Source organism: Medicago truncatula, chromosome 3 (assembly GCF_003473485.1).
Source record: "Medicago truncatula cultivar Jemalong A17 chromosome 3, MtrunA17r5.0-ANR, whole genome shotgun sequence".
Classification (NCBI taxonomy): Eukaryota; Viridiplantae; Streptophyta; class Magnoliopsida; order Fabales; family Fabaceae; genus Medicago; species Medicago truncatula.
This window is the reverse complement of record NC_053044.1, coordinates 23,593,069-23,607,524: the sequence shown is the minus strand read 5'-3', so window position 1 is coordinate 23,607,524 and position 14,456 is coordinate 23,593,069. Positions and strand designations below refer to the sequence as shown.

The following is a 14,456-nucleotide window of genomic DNA, read 5'->3' as shown; positions in this document are numbered from 1 at the left end:
TCCAAGGTGTGACTATAGTAGTCATAACCCTAAATTATATTCAGTAAAGCATCATAAAAGAGAAATACCCTCAGAGAGACCCATTTCAAATCACATATACAATCCAGTTCCGAACAAGAAATCAATCCGATCTACCAACAAACTAGTACCAATCTGTTGTGTATTGGGATATTCCATTCTTGAATCGTCACCGATTATAAATCATGCATACGGTATCAAATCAATTTTCGGGAGATCTCATCACTGGGTTATGTATAAAACAAAAACCATGCTTCTTCGAAAGAAAGAAAAAGAAAAAAAAAAAAGCAAACACCCTAGCACCACAAATTAGAACATAAAAATAGGAATATCAAGACACGAGATAGCAAGGAAACAAAACTTTGTCAAAGGTGTGACATATAGTAGTCATAACCCTAAATTATATTCAGTAAAGCATCATAAAAGAGAAATACCCTCAGAGAGACCCGTTTCAAATCACAAATACAATCCAGTTCCGAACAAGAAATCAATCCGATCAACCAACAAACTAGTACCAATCTGTTGTGTATTGGGATATTCCATTCTTGAATCGTCACCGATTATAAATCATGCATACGGTATCAAATCAATTTTCGGGAGATCTCATCCCTGGGTTATGTATAAAGCAAAAACCATGCTTCTTCGAAAGAAAGAAAAAAAAAAAAAAAAAGCAAACACCCTAGCACCACAAATTAGAACATAAAAATAGGAATATCAAGACACGAGATAGCAAGGAAACAAAACTTTGTCAAAGTTGTGACATATAGTAGTCATAACCCTAAATTATATTCTGTAAAGCATCATAAAAGAGAAATACCCTCAGAGAGACCCATTTCAAATCACAAATACAATCCAGTTCCGAACAAGAAATCAATCCGGTCAACCAACAAACTAGTACCAATCTGTTGTGTATTGGGATATTCCATTCTTGAATCATCACAGATTATAAATCATGCATACTGTATCAAATCAATTTTCGGGAGATCTCATCCCTGGGTTATGTATAAAGCAAAAACCATGCTTCTTCGAAAGAAAGAAAAGAAAAAAAAAAAAAGCAAACACCCTAGCACCACAAATTAGAACATAAAAATAGGAATATCAAGACACGAGATAGCAAGGAAACAAAACTTTGTCAAAGGTGTGACATATAGTAGTCATAACCCTAAATTATATTCTGTAAAGCATCATAAAAGAGAAATACCCTCAAAGAGACCCGTTTCAAATCACAAATACAATCCAGTTCCGAACAAGAAATCAATCCGGTCAACCAACAAACTAGTACCAATCTGTTGTGTATTGGGATATTCCATTCTTGAATCATCACAGATTATAAATCATGCATACTGTATCAAATCAATTTTCGGGAGATCACATCACTGGGTTATGTATAAAGCAAAAACCATGCTTCTTCAATAGAAAGAAAAAAAAAAGATAACACCCTAGCACCACAAATTAGAACATAAAAATAGGAACATCAAGACATGAGATAGCACTGCAATGTAGAACTACGGCGCTACCAGTGAAGGAAATTATAGTTTCGGGTATGAGATTTATAGGCTTGTTTAGGGTTAGGGCTTGACATTTGTTTTTGGGCTTTAACTGAATGAGACCATGTAGTTGCTTTCTAAATGCACACGCAGTAGTGTGTGTGTATATGTGGTACGGCTGTGTTGAATTCTTAGCAATTGAAATTTAATCAAAAAGCCAGCAACAGTAATTAATAATACGAGCAAAACTAGATATATGGCATTAGCAATGGCAGCGTGAATGAAAAGGAAAAAACAAAGGGAAATTAGAGTTTGGAATTATATAATAATAATATAGCAGCAAGCAAATTGAAAATAATATAAATTAGAATTGAAAATCATAAGTGGAATTGGAATACGGCAATCACAGAGTTGACATGTGAAACCGCCCAACAGTTCGGCAGGAATCAAACGAAATAAAAGAGAAAACTAGAATTGAATTCGGAATTCAATAGAAAGTACGGTTCAAAACTATAATGCAAATTACGGTTGCTAGGTTTCTGAAATTCTAAAAGTGGACGGTGGCTAGGGTTCTCTAGAAATAAAACTGAAACTGAAAAAGCTAGGGAAAAATTGCGGTCGTCAGTGGCTAGGGTTTTATGTTTTTTGGAATATTTGTGCCAGTGAAAATTGTGTTGTTGGGTAAAATTGTGTGTTTTCTGGTTGTCCAATTGTGTTGTTGCAGGTTGCTTTTTATAGGATTGGGATTAGGGTTTGTTTAAAAGAAACAAAGAAAACTGTATGCCTTGACTTGGGGAGGAGGAAAGTGCGTCTGTCGCATATTTTTGGATTTGAACTGTTTTGGACTTATCATCTAATAATATAAATAAATAAAAAATAAGAGGGGAAATATTTTGACTTCAAGAGTAAGTTTGTTCACTTACTCCAAATCTTAGTCTTTAATTGTATTTTCAATTAATGGCTTGGATTGATTAATAAGTGGTATGGTAGACTATAATTTTCTTCTCTATTGAAATTAACTTTCATCACCTTAAAATGGCAAAACATTCAATGACTTTGAATTGATTTTTTTTTTATTCTTTTCCCTTTGCTTTTTTTTTCAACACGCATGATAAACTGCATAGTTTTTCTTTTTGAAGGAAAAAAAGTGTATTTTTTTAAAGGAAAAATAAAAACTATATAAAGAGAGGGGGGATACATACAAGTCCTTAGTGCTAATAATTTGAAATAAATAAATTAATATAATGTAATTGTATGTATCAATATCATTTCGTAAACACACATATTTCTGATAATCCTAAATTTTGTAGTGAAGAAAACATGTGATATTTTTTTTTATATATACAATGAAGAAAGCAAACAATATATGTCCTCTTATCCATATGTGGTAGTTTTTTTTTCCTCTACACAACTATATACAACTTTATTTTTCGTTTTTCTTACAGAAAAATATACATTTTTTTTTGCTAAAAAAATACAATTTTTTTTCCTTCAAAAAGAAAGACCAAGCAGTTTATTATGCGTGTAAAAAAAATGCAAAGAGAGAACAATAAAAAAAAAAAAAAAACAATCCATTCAAAGTCATTAATTGTTTTGTCATTTTTGGGGTAATGAGAGGTAACTCCCCATTAGAGAAGAAAATTATAGTCTACCATACCATTTATTATTAATCAATCTAAACCTTTAATTGACAATACAATTAAAATCCAAGATTTGGAGTAAGTAAACAAACTTACTTTCGGAATCAAAATATTCCCCCTCTAAAAATAAATAAATAAAAAAGATAAACATCTATATTTTTTGGATTTGGACTGTTTTGGAAATAAAAATAAATAAAAAAAGATAAATACGAATAAACTAAAATTAAATAAAAAAAAGGTGAAATAAAATAAAGATAATGAATAATAATAAAAAAAGATGGAAATGAATTAAAATAAAAAGTTAAAAGGACTAATAATAATAATAAAAGTGAGAAGGGAGCCCGAACAAAAATGAGGTATTTTAAAATACTTCTCTGTCGAATTTTTCTTTCAAAAATTAGAGACTATTCAAGATCAAGGTACGTGTCAGTGGTATTTAAGTTAAAAAATGGGGTATGACAATCACACGTATTGTTGCTAGCAAAAACGCAGTGGCGGATCTTAGTACAGATCCATGGGTGCCATGGCATCCCCTGGGTTTTTAATATATACCATATTATGCATAATATTTCAGCAAGTTTTCATTCGTCACAGCGGTAAGCTAGTTGTATGGTCCCCCCAGCGGTCGCGAGTTCGACACTCGCGCCATCTTTTTTGACATTTTTCTCTCGAATTTACATTTTTTATTCAAAAAAACCGTTAGCAGGGATTCGAACCTGCATCCGCTTGATGCTTTCAAACGATATAAACCACTACGGCAGGTGATTATTTTTATCTATTTTTTGAAACTGATTTAGATATATTTCATGGTGGTTTGGCACCCCCAATAAAATTACTCAAGATCCGCCACTGCAAAAACGTAACCCACAACTACCTCTTCAATTCTTGGAACCTTCAACTTCTCAGACTTGGTAACTTTGTGGACAACTCCCATGTCATGACAATACATGATGACTAACATCACTTCTTACTAAATAACTCAGTTGTTACCCATAGCAGAATTCCATCATAATATATGAAGGGAGTTCGAGTATGCTTCATTTAGGCTAAACTCCATTTAGAGTTTGGATGAAAGACGTGTGGTAAAAAAGTATCTAACGGTTGAGATTTTAAATTAAAAAAAAATAAAATATTATTTAATAAAAATACATAATAATAACAAACAAATCTTGTTCCCTTCTTCTCTCATATCACAACAACATTTTATCATCCATAATTGTGTCATAAATGACATTTAACGAGCTTTTATAAGATGAGATTCAATAGGATTTAAAATTCGAAATTCACCTTTTCTCTCCCAAATATACAAATTATGCATCCAAAATTCATCTATTCAATAAAAATGCATCCTTTTAATGTTAATTTTTTTTGGTAGTGTTACATTGACACTACAGAGCGTTCATATACAATGTAACTTTGACATTTTAATATTATTTTTTTTGTAAAAATTTGTTCACTCTATAAATAGATCATCAACAATAACTTTGTCACCATGTCAAGGTTGGGAAAATGCATGCAACAGTTAGAAATTAGGAACGTGCAAAATATAAAAGTGCAAAATATTTATACAAATTTTCTAATCAAAACCAAAATTTACATAATAATTATTGTTCATACTATTAACGCAATAAAAAGAGCGGACAAACACATGGATATGGGCGGTTCTATGGCCGGCGACCCCGGGCACTTGCCCGGGCTCCGGCCCAAATTTTTTTAATTTCTTATGTAAATCCCTATGAATTTCTTATATAAACCCCTATAAATTGGGAAATTTCTTTAGATTTTTTTATTATTTGCTTGCAATTTCTTATGTAAACTCCTATAAATGCGTTGCAATTTTTTTTTGCCCGGACTTTACAATAATCCTGGCTCTGCCATTGCACATGGAGTGCCTATTTGAATGCTAATAACAAAAACAACAACACTCAAATATGAAATGATAGAGTGATCAAATTTTGTGAATAGGGTTGGACATTTACTCCCTTTATATTTGTGAATAGAGAAAAAAAGCTCTAATTTTTTGGTAAGAAAAAAAGCTCTAATTTTGATTAACATCAGACAATTTAGTCTTTTTATTAACTTATAAGGACTAGTATCACGGTTAAAAATATTATTTAAAGGTTAATTTAATAGGGTAGTGATATGATTTATGGCAAATAGTCAAATATTCCAGAAATTTGAAGAAAAAAAATCAATTATTTACTTATTTCCAACGTATAAACTAAACCAAGACAACTGTTTAATTTTATCAACTAACAATTTAAACAATTTGTTCTTGCTTTCTTAAAAAAAAAAAGGTTCAAATTTTGTGCCAAAACATTTTTTGAATTGAATGTTTCCTTTATTAGTCAATGTTTCTATTTTGAATTGCCATATTTTACTTGACTGCCTACAGGCTACAGACATAGCCGCAATTCGATGTTTATAACACCCACGAGTTGCACATCAACTATTTGCGCTCCAGTTACAAAACTTCATTTCAATGTACAAAATATATTTTCCAAAATAACATATTTAATTTCACAGAGCAAATATCTAACATTAAATTATATATATAGTAAACTTTTTCAAGATAATCTAAAATGTTGTATACATTATTGAATATTTGTATAAATATGTAAATTTGCTCAAGAGTACGTGAAAATATAAATTGCAACATTATATAAAACAAGGGGACTTGCAAATATATGTTTTATAGATCTATTATGACTCTAAAATAACAAATGTTAGTTTAGGAACCAAGTTTTCCAAAGTATGGACAACCTCGTTGAGTTGTCTACATATAAACTCAACATTAGGGTTTTCAAAAGGAGAAAAAAAAAAGTCTGCAATTTGATAATAATCCATCTGAATAATAGATCTATAAAACATATATATGTTAAATTCAAAAATCTAAATTCTATGTATTAACATAAACATTTTTTAAGTTTAACCATGTTAAGTACAATCAATGTAAATAAAATCCCTAGTACATCCAGGAACATAATGAAAATTGCTACAAGAAGCATATATGGTAGACGGGGTTAGCAAGAATTTGAATGGCTAAAAGATTTGACCCAGGGTTACTTGAAAGTATTCATCTAGGGTGATAGACCATGTTAACTATTATCATGTATTCATCTAGTGGTGTTACTTGAAAGTCCCATAATTAAGTTTTTATATTTCTTGAAAAGTCCGTATTATTCTTAATCGTTCTCCCCTGATTGGAAGAGACTCGTCTTTAAGTCAAGATTTTCCTCATCTTCAAAGTCTGTCTCATGAGTCATATACTTTGAATGAATGTCACTTGCAATGTCTGTCTCATGAGTCTTATACTTTGAATTTTGTTTCTCAATTCTCCTTTGAATGTCTGTTTCTCCATTCTGTTGAACATCTACGCTTTATTTTTTGAGAAATGATATTTGTACAACCACTTTGTGACAACTTCTTGACAACTTTCTCTCTCATACTCACTTTATATTTTTATACTCTCTCTTCTTTTTTCTTTCTCCATTGTTTTTGACCAATGAAAAGTGAGAAAAAAGAAGTTGTCACAAAAGTTGTTTAAAATGGTTGTTCAAATATCACTACTCTTATTTTTTAGACCTAGAACAAGGGGTTAGGTCTGGTGCACTAAGGGGACACATGCCATAAACCACCTCAAATGGACAATCCAATTTTTCCAACGAAAGGAAAAAGAAAGATTGACCTAATTTAATAGGCCAATACTCATCTTCCTCAACTTCATACACCTAAATTAATCTAAATGAAGCTTAATCCACTTCAGGGATACTTTGAAGTGCAGGTCTCCAAGATCTTTGAAGTGATTGATAGCCATTGCTATGGTTCATCAATTGGGCTAAAACTTGCTCTACCCTCAACTCCCTCATGTCCACTTTGCTTAACAGCTCTTCTAACTGCTTCTTTGTAATTTTGATCTTCACCTCGGTTGTCATTTTGGTGGGAGCACCGTTGCTTTTGGACGTGCAATCGCCTTCGGATGCCTGGAAATACCAGTCATCGTCGTCGGTCGCATATTTGGTTGATGATTGATTCTTCAAGCAGTTTCCCATTTTTGGTTTAGCAATTTCTTTTTTATCCTTTTTAAATTGAGTGTTATCTTTTGCCTAAAAAAATTGAGTATTGTTTTGCTTCACAAAGTGAGAGGTTTCTTTTAAAGATATGGGAAGGTTGGGTATTATATAGGAGAGGAAAAATAAAGATGCATCATGTGATTAGAATGAGTCAAAAAGAAAAATTATCAAAGGGACATAAGAATGAATGAGTCAGATTTGATTTAGTTTATAGAGGAAGATGGTATTTTTATTTTTTTTGAAAGGGACAGAAGGAGGTTGTTTCCTACTTATTTTATTAGGTGGAAATTGTTGGGAAAATGGAGCCCATGCTAGAAGTGGTGGCTGCACTTGGTTTTTGCCTCGTGATAATGATAGTCAAATAATTTGATTACTATATTTTTTTATTTGGTGGGCTTGAAGATTCAATCCTATTTTGTACATATCATGTCTTAATGACTTTAATTTATTAGAGATAAAAAATTATCTTAAGTAATGTAGTTAGCTAAAGAGTAAAAAGAAAAGGTTAGATTACACATTCGTAGAAGTATTAGTACTGAAAACAAGCTTAGGCTTAGTTAAAAAGGGATATATATTTAATAAAATATGTCATATTCAAATGTTTAGCCACAAATGTGAAAGAGTGTGGTAAGAGTCTTCCATTGAATAAAACATCATGACATAAACTTGAAACAAAAAAAACAAAAAAACTTGTGTTTATATCTTGAGACAATTATCATCTTGCAAATCAATTTTGTAGAGATGAAATTAGGTTCAACACACATTCTAGTACATGTACTAAAGCATATGTGATCAAGAAATTTATTTTGACATTTTGTTGTTGGTACTCACATTTTCAAGAGTTTGTGGTTACAATTTATGAAGGGGAAGGCAGCAGCCGATATAGTAGTGCAAGAGGGTCAAAGAGTTATTGGTGTGAAAAGTGTCTAATTAGGAATCTCAAAGCATAAAAGTAGATATATGTGAACACAATGACGAAAGGGATCTTTGAGTGAAGATGCTGTTTGCCAATTGCTCACCCAACAAAAACCACTTTTCTTTAGCTATACCAAATTTATGATTATTCATGTGGTGGTATATATATTTACCATCTATTAATTAAGGGTAATGTTAACTTGTGTCCTTAGGATACATGTTAAGAAACTCAAAAGAAGAAATGTTCTCTAAAATTTTGTGCATTCAATGCATTTAAAAGTTAAAGACTAAATAAAATGCACACATTCTAATAATTTATTTCTATATTTGAATCATTAACTTGTGTATTAAGGGCATAAATTAACATTTTCCATTAATTATAAAAGTATAACAAGTACTTTTTTTAAGCCATAATATTGGTATGAAAGGGCCCAAGTCTATTAGATTGTATTATGAAAATTAATGTGGACACATTTGATAAGGCTAAAAGACACATGTAAAAGACGAAAAGCTCCGGCGGCAGTTAACTGTCAAATTATGAATGGAACCGGCGGTGGTTAACTATCAAGGAATCTATCAGCAGTTAACTGCCGATACATATTGATACAAATCTGGCAGAAACTCTCTCATCCATTATTACTCTCAAAATCTCACACAATTTCTCCAATCTCTCTCAAAAACTCTCTAAAAACCTCAACCCAATTTATTCAACAAAATCACAAGTAAGTAAATCATTGTGCTATTAACTTACATTTTAGTTGTTATAAATGTTTTTTTTTTGTAGTTTTTGAGTAGATTTTTTTTTTTTTTTTTTTTTTTGTGTTTTTGAGTAGATTTATATGTTATAATTCATTATTAGAGTAGATGTAAGTTGATTAATTTAGTTAAAATGTTTCCATGATGTTTATAGTTTAGAATTTTAGGGTTATTTTTAACTTTGGTATTTTATATTTATTTTTTTATTTTAGTTTTTAAAAAGATTTACATATAAGAGTATATGATTTATTTTAGGGTTATTTTTATGATTTTTAGGGTTTATTTATAATTTACACATCAAGTGTTTGATTAAATGTTTGAATGAGTTTTTCGTTGATTGTTTTTAATTTCTTATTGTGTATATCTGAAACAATGGCCGATTTGTTCGACGTTCATGCACAACTCAACGGCGGAGAACCGCAGAGGTTGAAGGTTCGGTGCCTTAGTGTCACGTTAAGAGGTCTAAAGGATCAACTAAATGAATTCAACCAAGGAGTCAACCCCGGAGACACAAGGAATGTAACACCCCGTTACCCAAAAGTAATTAAATATAAAATAATTCCACAACAATCAGAGTAAAACACAACGGGCATGTCACACTACCATATCAAATTTTAAAAATAGAATATAGAAAACTATTTATTAAACATCCATAGACATCAACATTTAATCAGCAGCGGAATATTATCATCAAACACCAACAATAGTTTAAAACCTCAAAATAATATCTTGGCATAAAGCCTAACAACAAATTCAACCATCATAGGGCCATAACATCAAGTTCCAAAAATGAGATACATAAGGAATGAAATGCAACAAATAAAACCCATCCCGAATGTATCAGAGCCCTAGACACGACACTTGAGCCACCACCGACTACTCAGGATCACCTGCAAGTTACCCATAGGAAGGGCAACATTTTCAAGCAGAAGGGGTGAGATTCACAACAATAAAATATAGATATTAAAATCTTCAATTGAATCTAACACCCTATAAACATCATTTTATCATCTTGCAAATATAGATATATATTTCACAAGCAACAACAACATTTCATCAAATCAATCCATCATAATATGTATATAAATATGTATATATCCATCAACAACATCATCATCATTAATATGTCAACTACAACCAACGACCAAGACTCATGCATGACATGACGACACTACTAAGACTCCTCAGATATGCAATTATGCATGTGGTACCAAATAAGACCGAAACCCTCACCGCTTTTGAATGGTTAAAACATTCATCAGGACCGAAGCCCTCACCGCTGTGAACAACTAGTGCTCCAGGACATGAGTCCTCTCCGCTGTTTATGCATATGCAATGGACCCACTCGTGTATATCTACATACAACTAGACCATGCATACATTCTCCATATGACTCCAAATAATACAACATGTATGATTCAATAATTATAGCATACATTACAGCCATCAGCAACAACATCAAACAATGATCCAACAATCCAGAATAATGCATAATTAAATATAACTATGCTCAAACAACAACATCAATCATCACCATTCATACAATAACAATCAGCATGCAGAATTTAGTAACTCGCCTCGCGAGCACATCTGCTCGCTATGGCGAGCTCACAAAACATGTTACTTGCCATGGCGAGTTCAAGGCGAACTCGAGGCGAGCGCAAATAAGGTACTCTCGGGAGTTTTGACATTTTTCTCACTCAAACCTCAATTCTAAGCTCCCTATTCATCTTTTTAACCTAAAACTTGCTCCAGTCATCATGAAAATCATTTAGGCACATTAAACTATCCCCAAAACATCTTTAACAACAATTTGAAAATCCAGTTTTGATCTGGGTTACTCGCCATGGCGAGTTGGTCTACTCGCGAGGCGAGCTATGAAGTTGCTCACTCGCCATGGCGAGCACGGCTACTCGCGAGGCGAGCGATGAACTTCTGTACGGGCAGAAAACAGGTTTTTCCCCAAAATCCCATTTTTCTTCAAATCACTCCCCAAATTAGTTTACAGATAAATAATGAAGTGTTCTATGCAACCAGAACCCAATTCTAACATCATAACAGCAATATCTACCCCAAAAACCATTAATTCAACCTATACCCAATTCCTCAATTCCCACTAAAACCTGTTAAACTCCAATTCAGAATTTCATAACTATACTACTGAAGTAAAACTCACCCTTACATTAATTCAGAATGAAAAATGCACAGCAAATGGATTCTCTTGGTTCGCCTCCCTTGTTCCTGGTTTTCTCTCCCAAAGCTTGGTTTCACGTAAAACAGTTCTGACTCTCTTTTCCTAACTTTCCATTACTTAACTCCTCTTAATTATCACTTAACTCCCCATAATTCTAATAATTTCTATTATTTCCCCAAACACCAAAATAATTATTATTTCTCACTTATTCTAATTATTATTAAAATAAACTATATAATAAAATAAACACACCACATAAATCACCAAAAATCATATATTAGACTCCACCTAAATCAAAATAAATAAAACAACATTAGTGTTACAAGGAAGATGGAATATGTTCGGTATAAACGTCTAATGCTCGACGATGGGAGAATATCATTCAGTTGGGTGGAATTAAAGAACGACGATAACGTGAGGAGTATGTTTTGAGAGCACAACATGTTCAAGTAGATCGATATGCGTGTAACGTTGCTGAGATCAATTTAAGATAATAACAACTGTTTGATTCCGCCAAAATATCGTGATTAGGTAGGGAATGCACCTTCCAACTACAAAAATTGTCTTACTCTGAAATGGGTTAATTCAAACTTGTTAAACGGCAGTTCCCAAGCTTTCACCCGGCATTTTTATTGTTCCTTTCAAAAGATTAAATACTTGTTAGGCTGGTTTAGATGAAGGTATTGAAGTGTCAAGGAATGCACCTCATTCTTTTGACACTTGAATATTATCATTTAAATCAAGTCTAACAATAATTTAATCTTTTGAATGGTACAATAGAAATGTCGGGTTGAGAGCTGCTGTTTAGCAAGTTTGAATTTACCCCATTTCAGAGGTAAGACAATTATTGTAGTTGAAAGCCTCTACCCGAATGTAATGTAATGTAATGTAATGATATGACATATTTAGGAACTTTATGTAATGTAATGTAATGAAACTTTTACGTTATGATATCGAATTCCTTCATATAAGATGAGTGTCACGAAATGCACCTCATTCTTTATGTGATGACTCGTCTTATATGAGGGAATTTGATGTGATAATATATATAGTTGATTTTGCATGATACATGTTGTTTTGAATGGAACAATAATTTATTTATTCACTTTTCGAATTTATATATTCATTACCAAATTTTATTTGAATTCACGTTAGATTTAATTAGTCTTTATTCGAATACACAATTTTTAATCAAAATTAATCAATACGCGACTTTAATCGAAATTATTCAAAATACAATTTTATTCAAAGCACCATAATGTCAAGCAAAATGTGCGTGACATATAAAAAAAACATAAAAAAAAGATCCAAAACAATTAGGCATTAGAAGCCATTACATTCAATCATCTTCCTCGTCACATAAGTCAATCGGGTTGCCCGCGGCAGTCCTTGGGCACTTGCTTTTGGTTGATGACCAAAATAGCATGTCCTCCCGCTCCTCCTCAACTTGGAATGATTGTACACCGGCACCTTCAAATCCTTCTTTTTTACGAAACCATCACATTCGATTATGTGCCATGTCACAGGGGATTTTGCTTTCTTCTTGTCATCACCCTCCTTTTTGTTCAATTGAACCTGATTCTGATTTTGAGACATATCTACATAGAGAAATTGGTGATCAAAACCTAAACTAAACAACAATGCCATAATATCAAAACCTAAACCTAAATCTGAACTATCATCAAAACCAACACCTGAACCTAAACAATTCTAACAATTCTACAACCATTCATCAAAACCTAAACCTAACAATTCAATAAAACTTCTATAACAATTCTAACAATTCATAACAACTTAAACCTAAACCTAAATAATTCTAACCTAAACCTAAACTATCATAAAATCATAAAATCAAAACCTAAACCTAACAATTCTCTACAACAATTCATCAAAACCTAAACTATCAGAAAATCAATAAAACCTCTATAATCGAAATTTAACCAAAAAAAACTAACAATTCAATCATAAAACAACAATGCAATAGGATTCAAAAAACTTACTTGATTTTGTGCTTGAAATTGGCTTGGAATGGCTGAAAATCGCACCTAAGAGAATGAAAAACGCAACAATGGAGTTTTGGAAACTCCTATGTCTGTTCTGTTCTTATAACAGATCATCGACGGTTAATTGCCGAAGTTTTCCTCGGCAGCTAACTGCCGCCGGTTTCATAATTCGGCAGTTAACTGCCGCGGAGCTTTTCGTCTTTTACATGTGTTTTTCAGTCTTATCAAATGTGTATACATCAATTTTCTTGTATTATTACTTTTGGTTGGTCTGAATTCTCTTAATAAAAATATGGTTGGTCCGAATGATAAATGACTCATTCACTTTTTTCTTTTGAACAAGCCAAAATGAAATGACTCATTCACTTTAAATAAGTGTTTAATACTTGTTCCATAAAAAGATTAGACATGGATAAAGGGAGATGATTGATACATCATACATTTTTGTAAAAATTAGATTGAATTGACGATGATATATTCTATTGAACAAAAAGTTCACATCAAATACCGTAGCTAAGATATTAAGTTTAAAAAGATAGAAATGATAAAAAATTGTGAAATGCTAACGAGTGTTGGTAATAATGCACTGATTTTCGTTTCACTACAATCTAGGTTCTGCCATATTCGATGGGCGAGTGCAAGCTCACCTAGCGAATCACCCCAGAATGAATAATTTTTGCAAATTTCTGTTTTTCAATCATTAATACCTAAGTTTCTTCTTACTATTTTATCCATGCATTATAACAACTAAAAGGTAGCATGTGGTTTTAGATTAAATATGCATATGGAAAAATAATTTATTTTTCTACATATCAAAACTTTCCACAAAAAATATCATGGTCATATTTACTCTTTACAAGAATAACCTTATTTCATGCTGCATATAATGGATAATCATTTGATCAAGAACTAGGTGTTTTTTAAAATGGAAAATTTTATAGTGAAGTCATAAGAATGATTTTTTTGGTGAAGTTAATACTATAACATCAAAAATGTAACGAGTAACACCCCACTGTTTGTACAATGACATCAAAAGTTCAGTTCTCATGGTATCATCAATTCATCAAATTAACAAGACTACACTTAATCTAATTTTATCCTACCTTGTTCTTTTTTTTTTTTTGAGAGAAAAAAATGAAAAGGAATTTATCCTACCTTGTTATAAGCGTAATATCCCATAAAGTGTAACACTTAAAACTATCACATAATATCATCAACTCTGTTTGCATGTTAAAGATTCCAACGATAAAATAGTACATATAAGTCCAAGATGAATTACTATTGATCATTAATCAGTAATCAACAATTTAAAAATGAATCAAACATTAAAATCAAAATTAACTTTTTCAAAAAAGTCAGTTTCCTGACTG

The 14,456-nt window shown here is 31.8% G+C and overlaps 1 protein-coding gene across 1 annotated transcript; it reads right to left on the bottom strand.

Annotated features, from left to right (window-relative positions):
• Positions 1-6,086: 6,086 nt before the first annotated feature.
• Positions 6,087-7,431, bottom strand: LOC11430873 (uncharacterized). Its single transcript, XM_024777676.2, has one exon. The coding sequence runs from the start codon at positions 7,195-7,197 to the stop codon at positions 6,898-6,900; it is 300 nt and encodes a 99-aa protein (XP_024633444.1). The 5' UTR covers positions 7,198-7,431; the 3' UTR covers positions 6,087-6,897.
• Between the last annotated feature and the right edge of the window lie 7,025 nt (positions 7,432-14,456).

Coding starts and splice junctions, on each gene's coding strand:
- LOC11430873 (XM_024777676.2), bottom strand. CDS start 7,197: ATGGGAAACTGCTTGAAGAATCAATCATCAACCAAATATGCGACCGAC.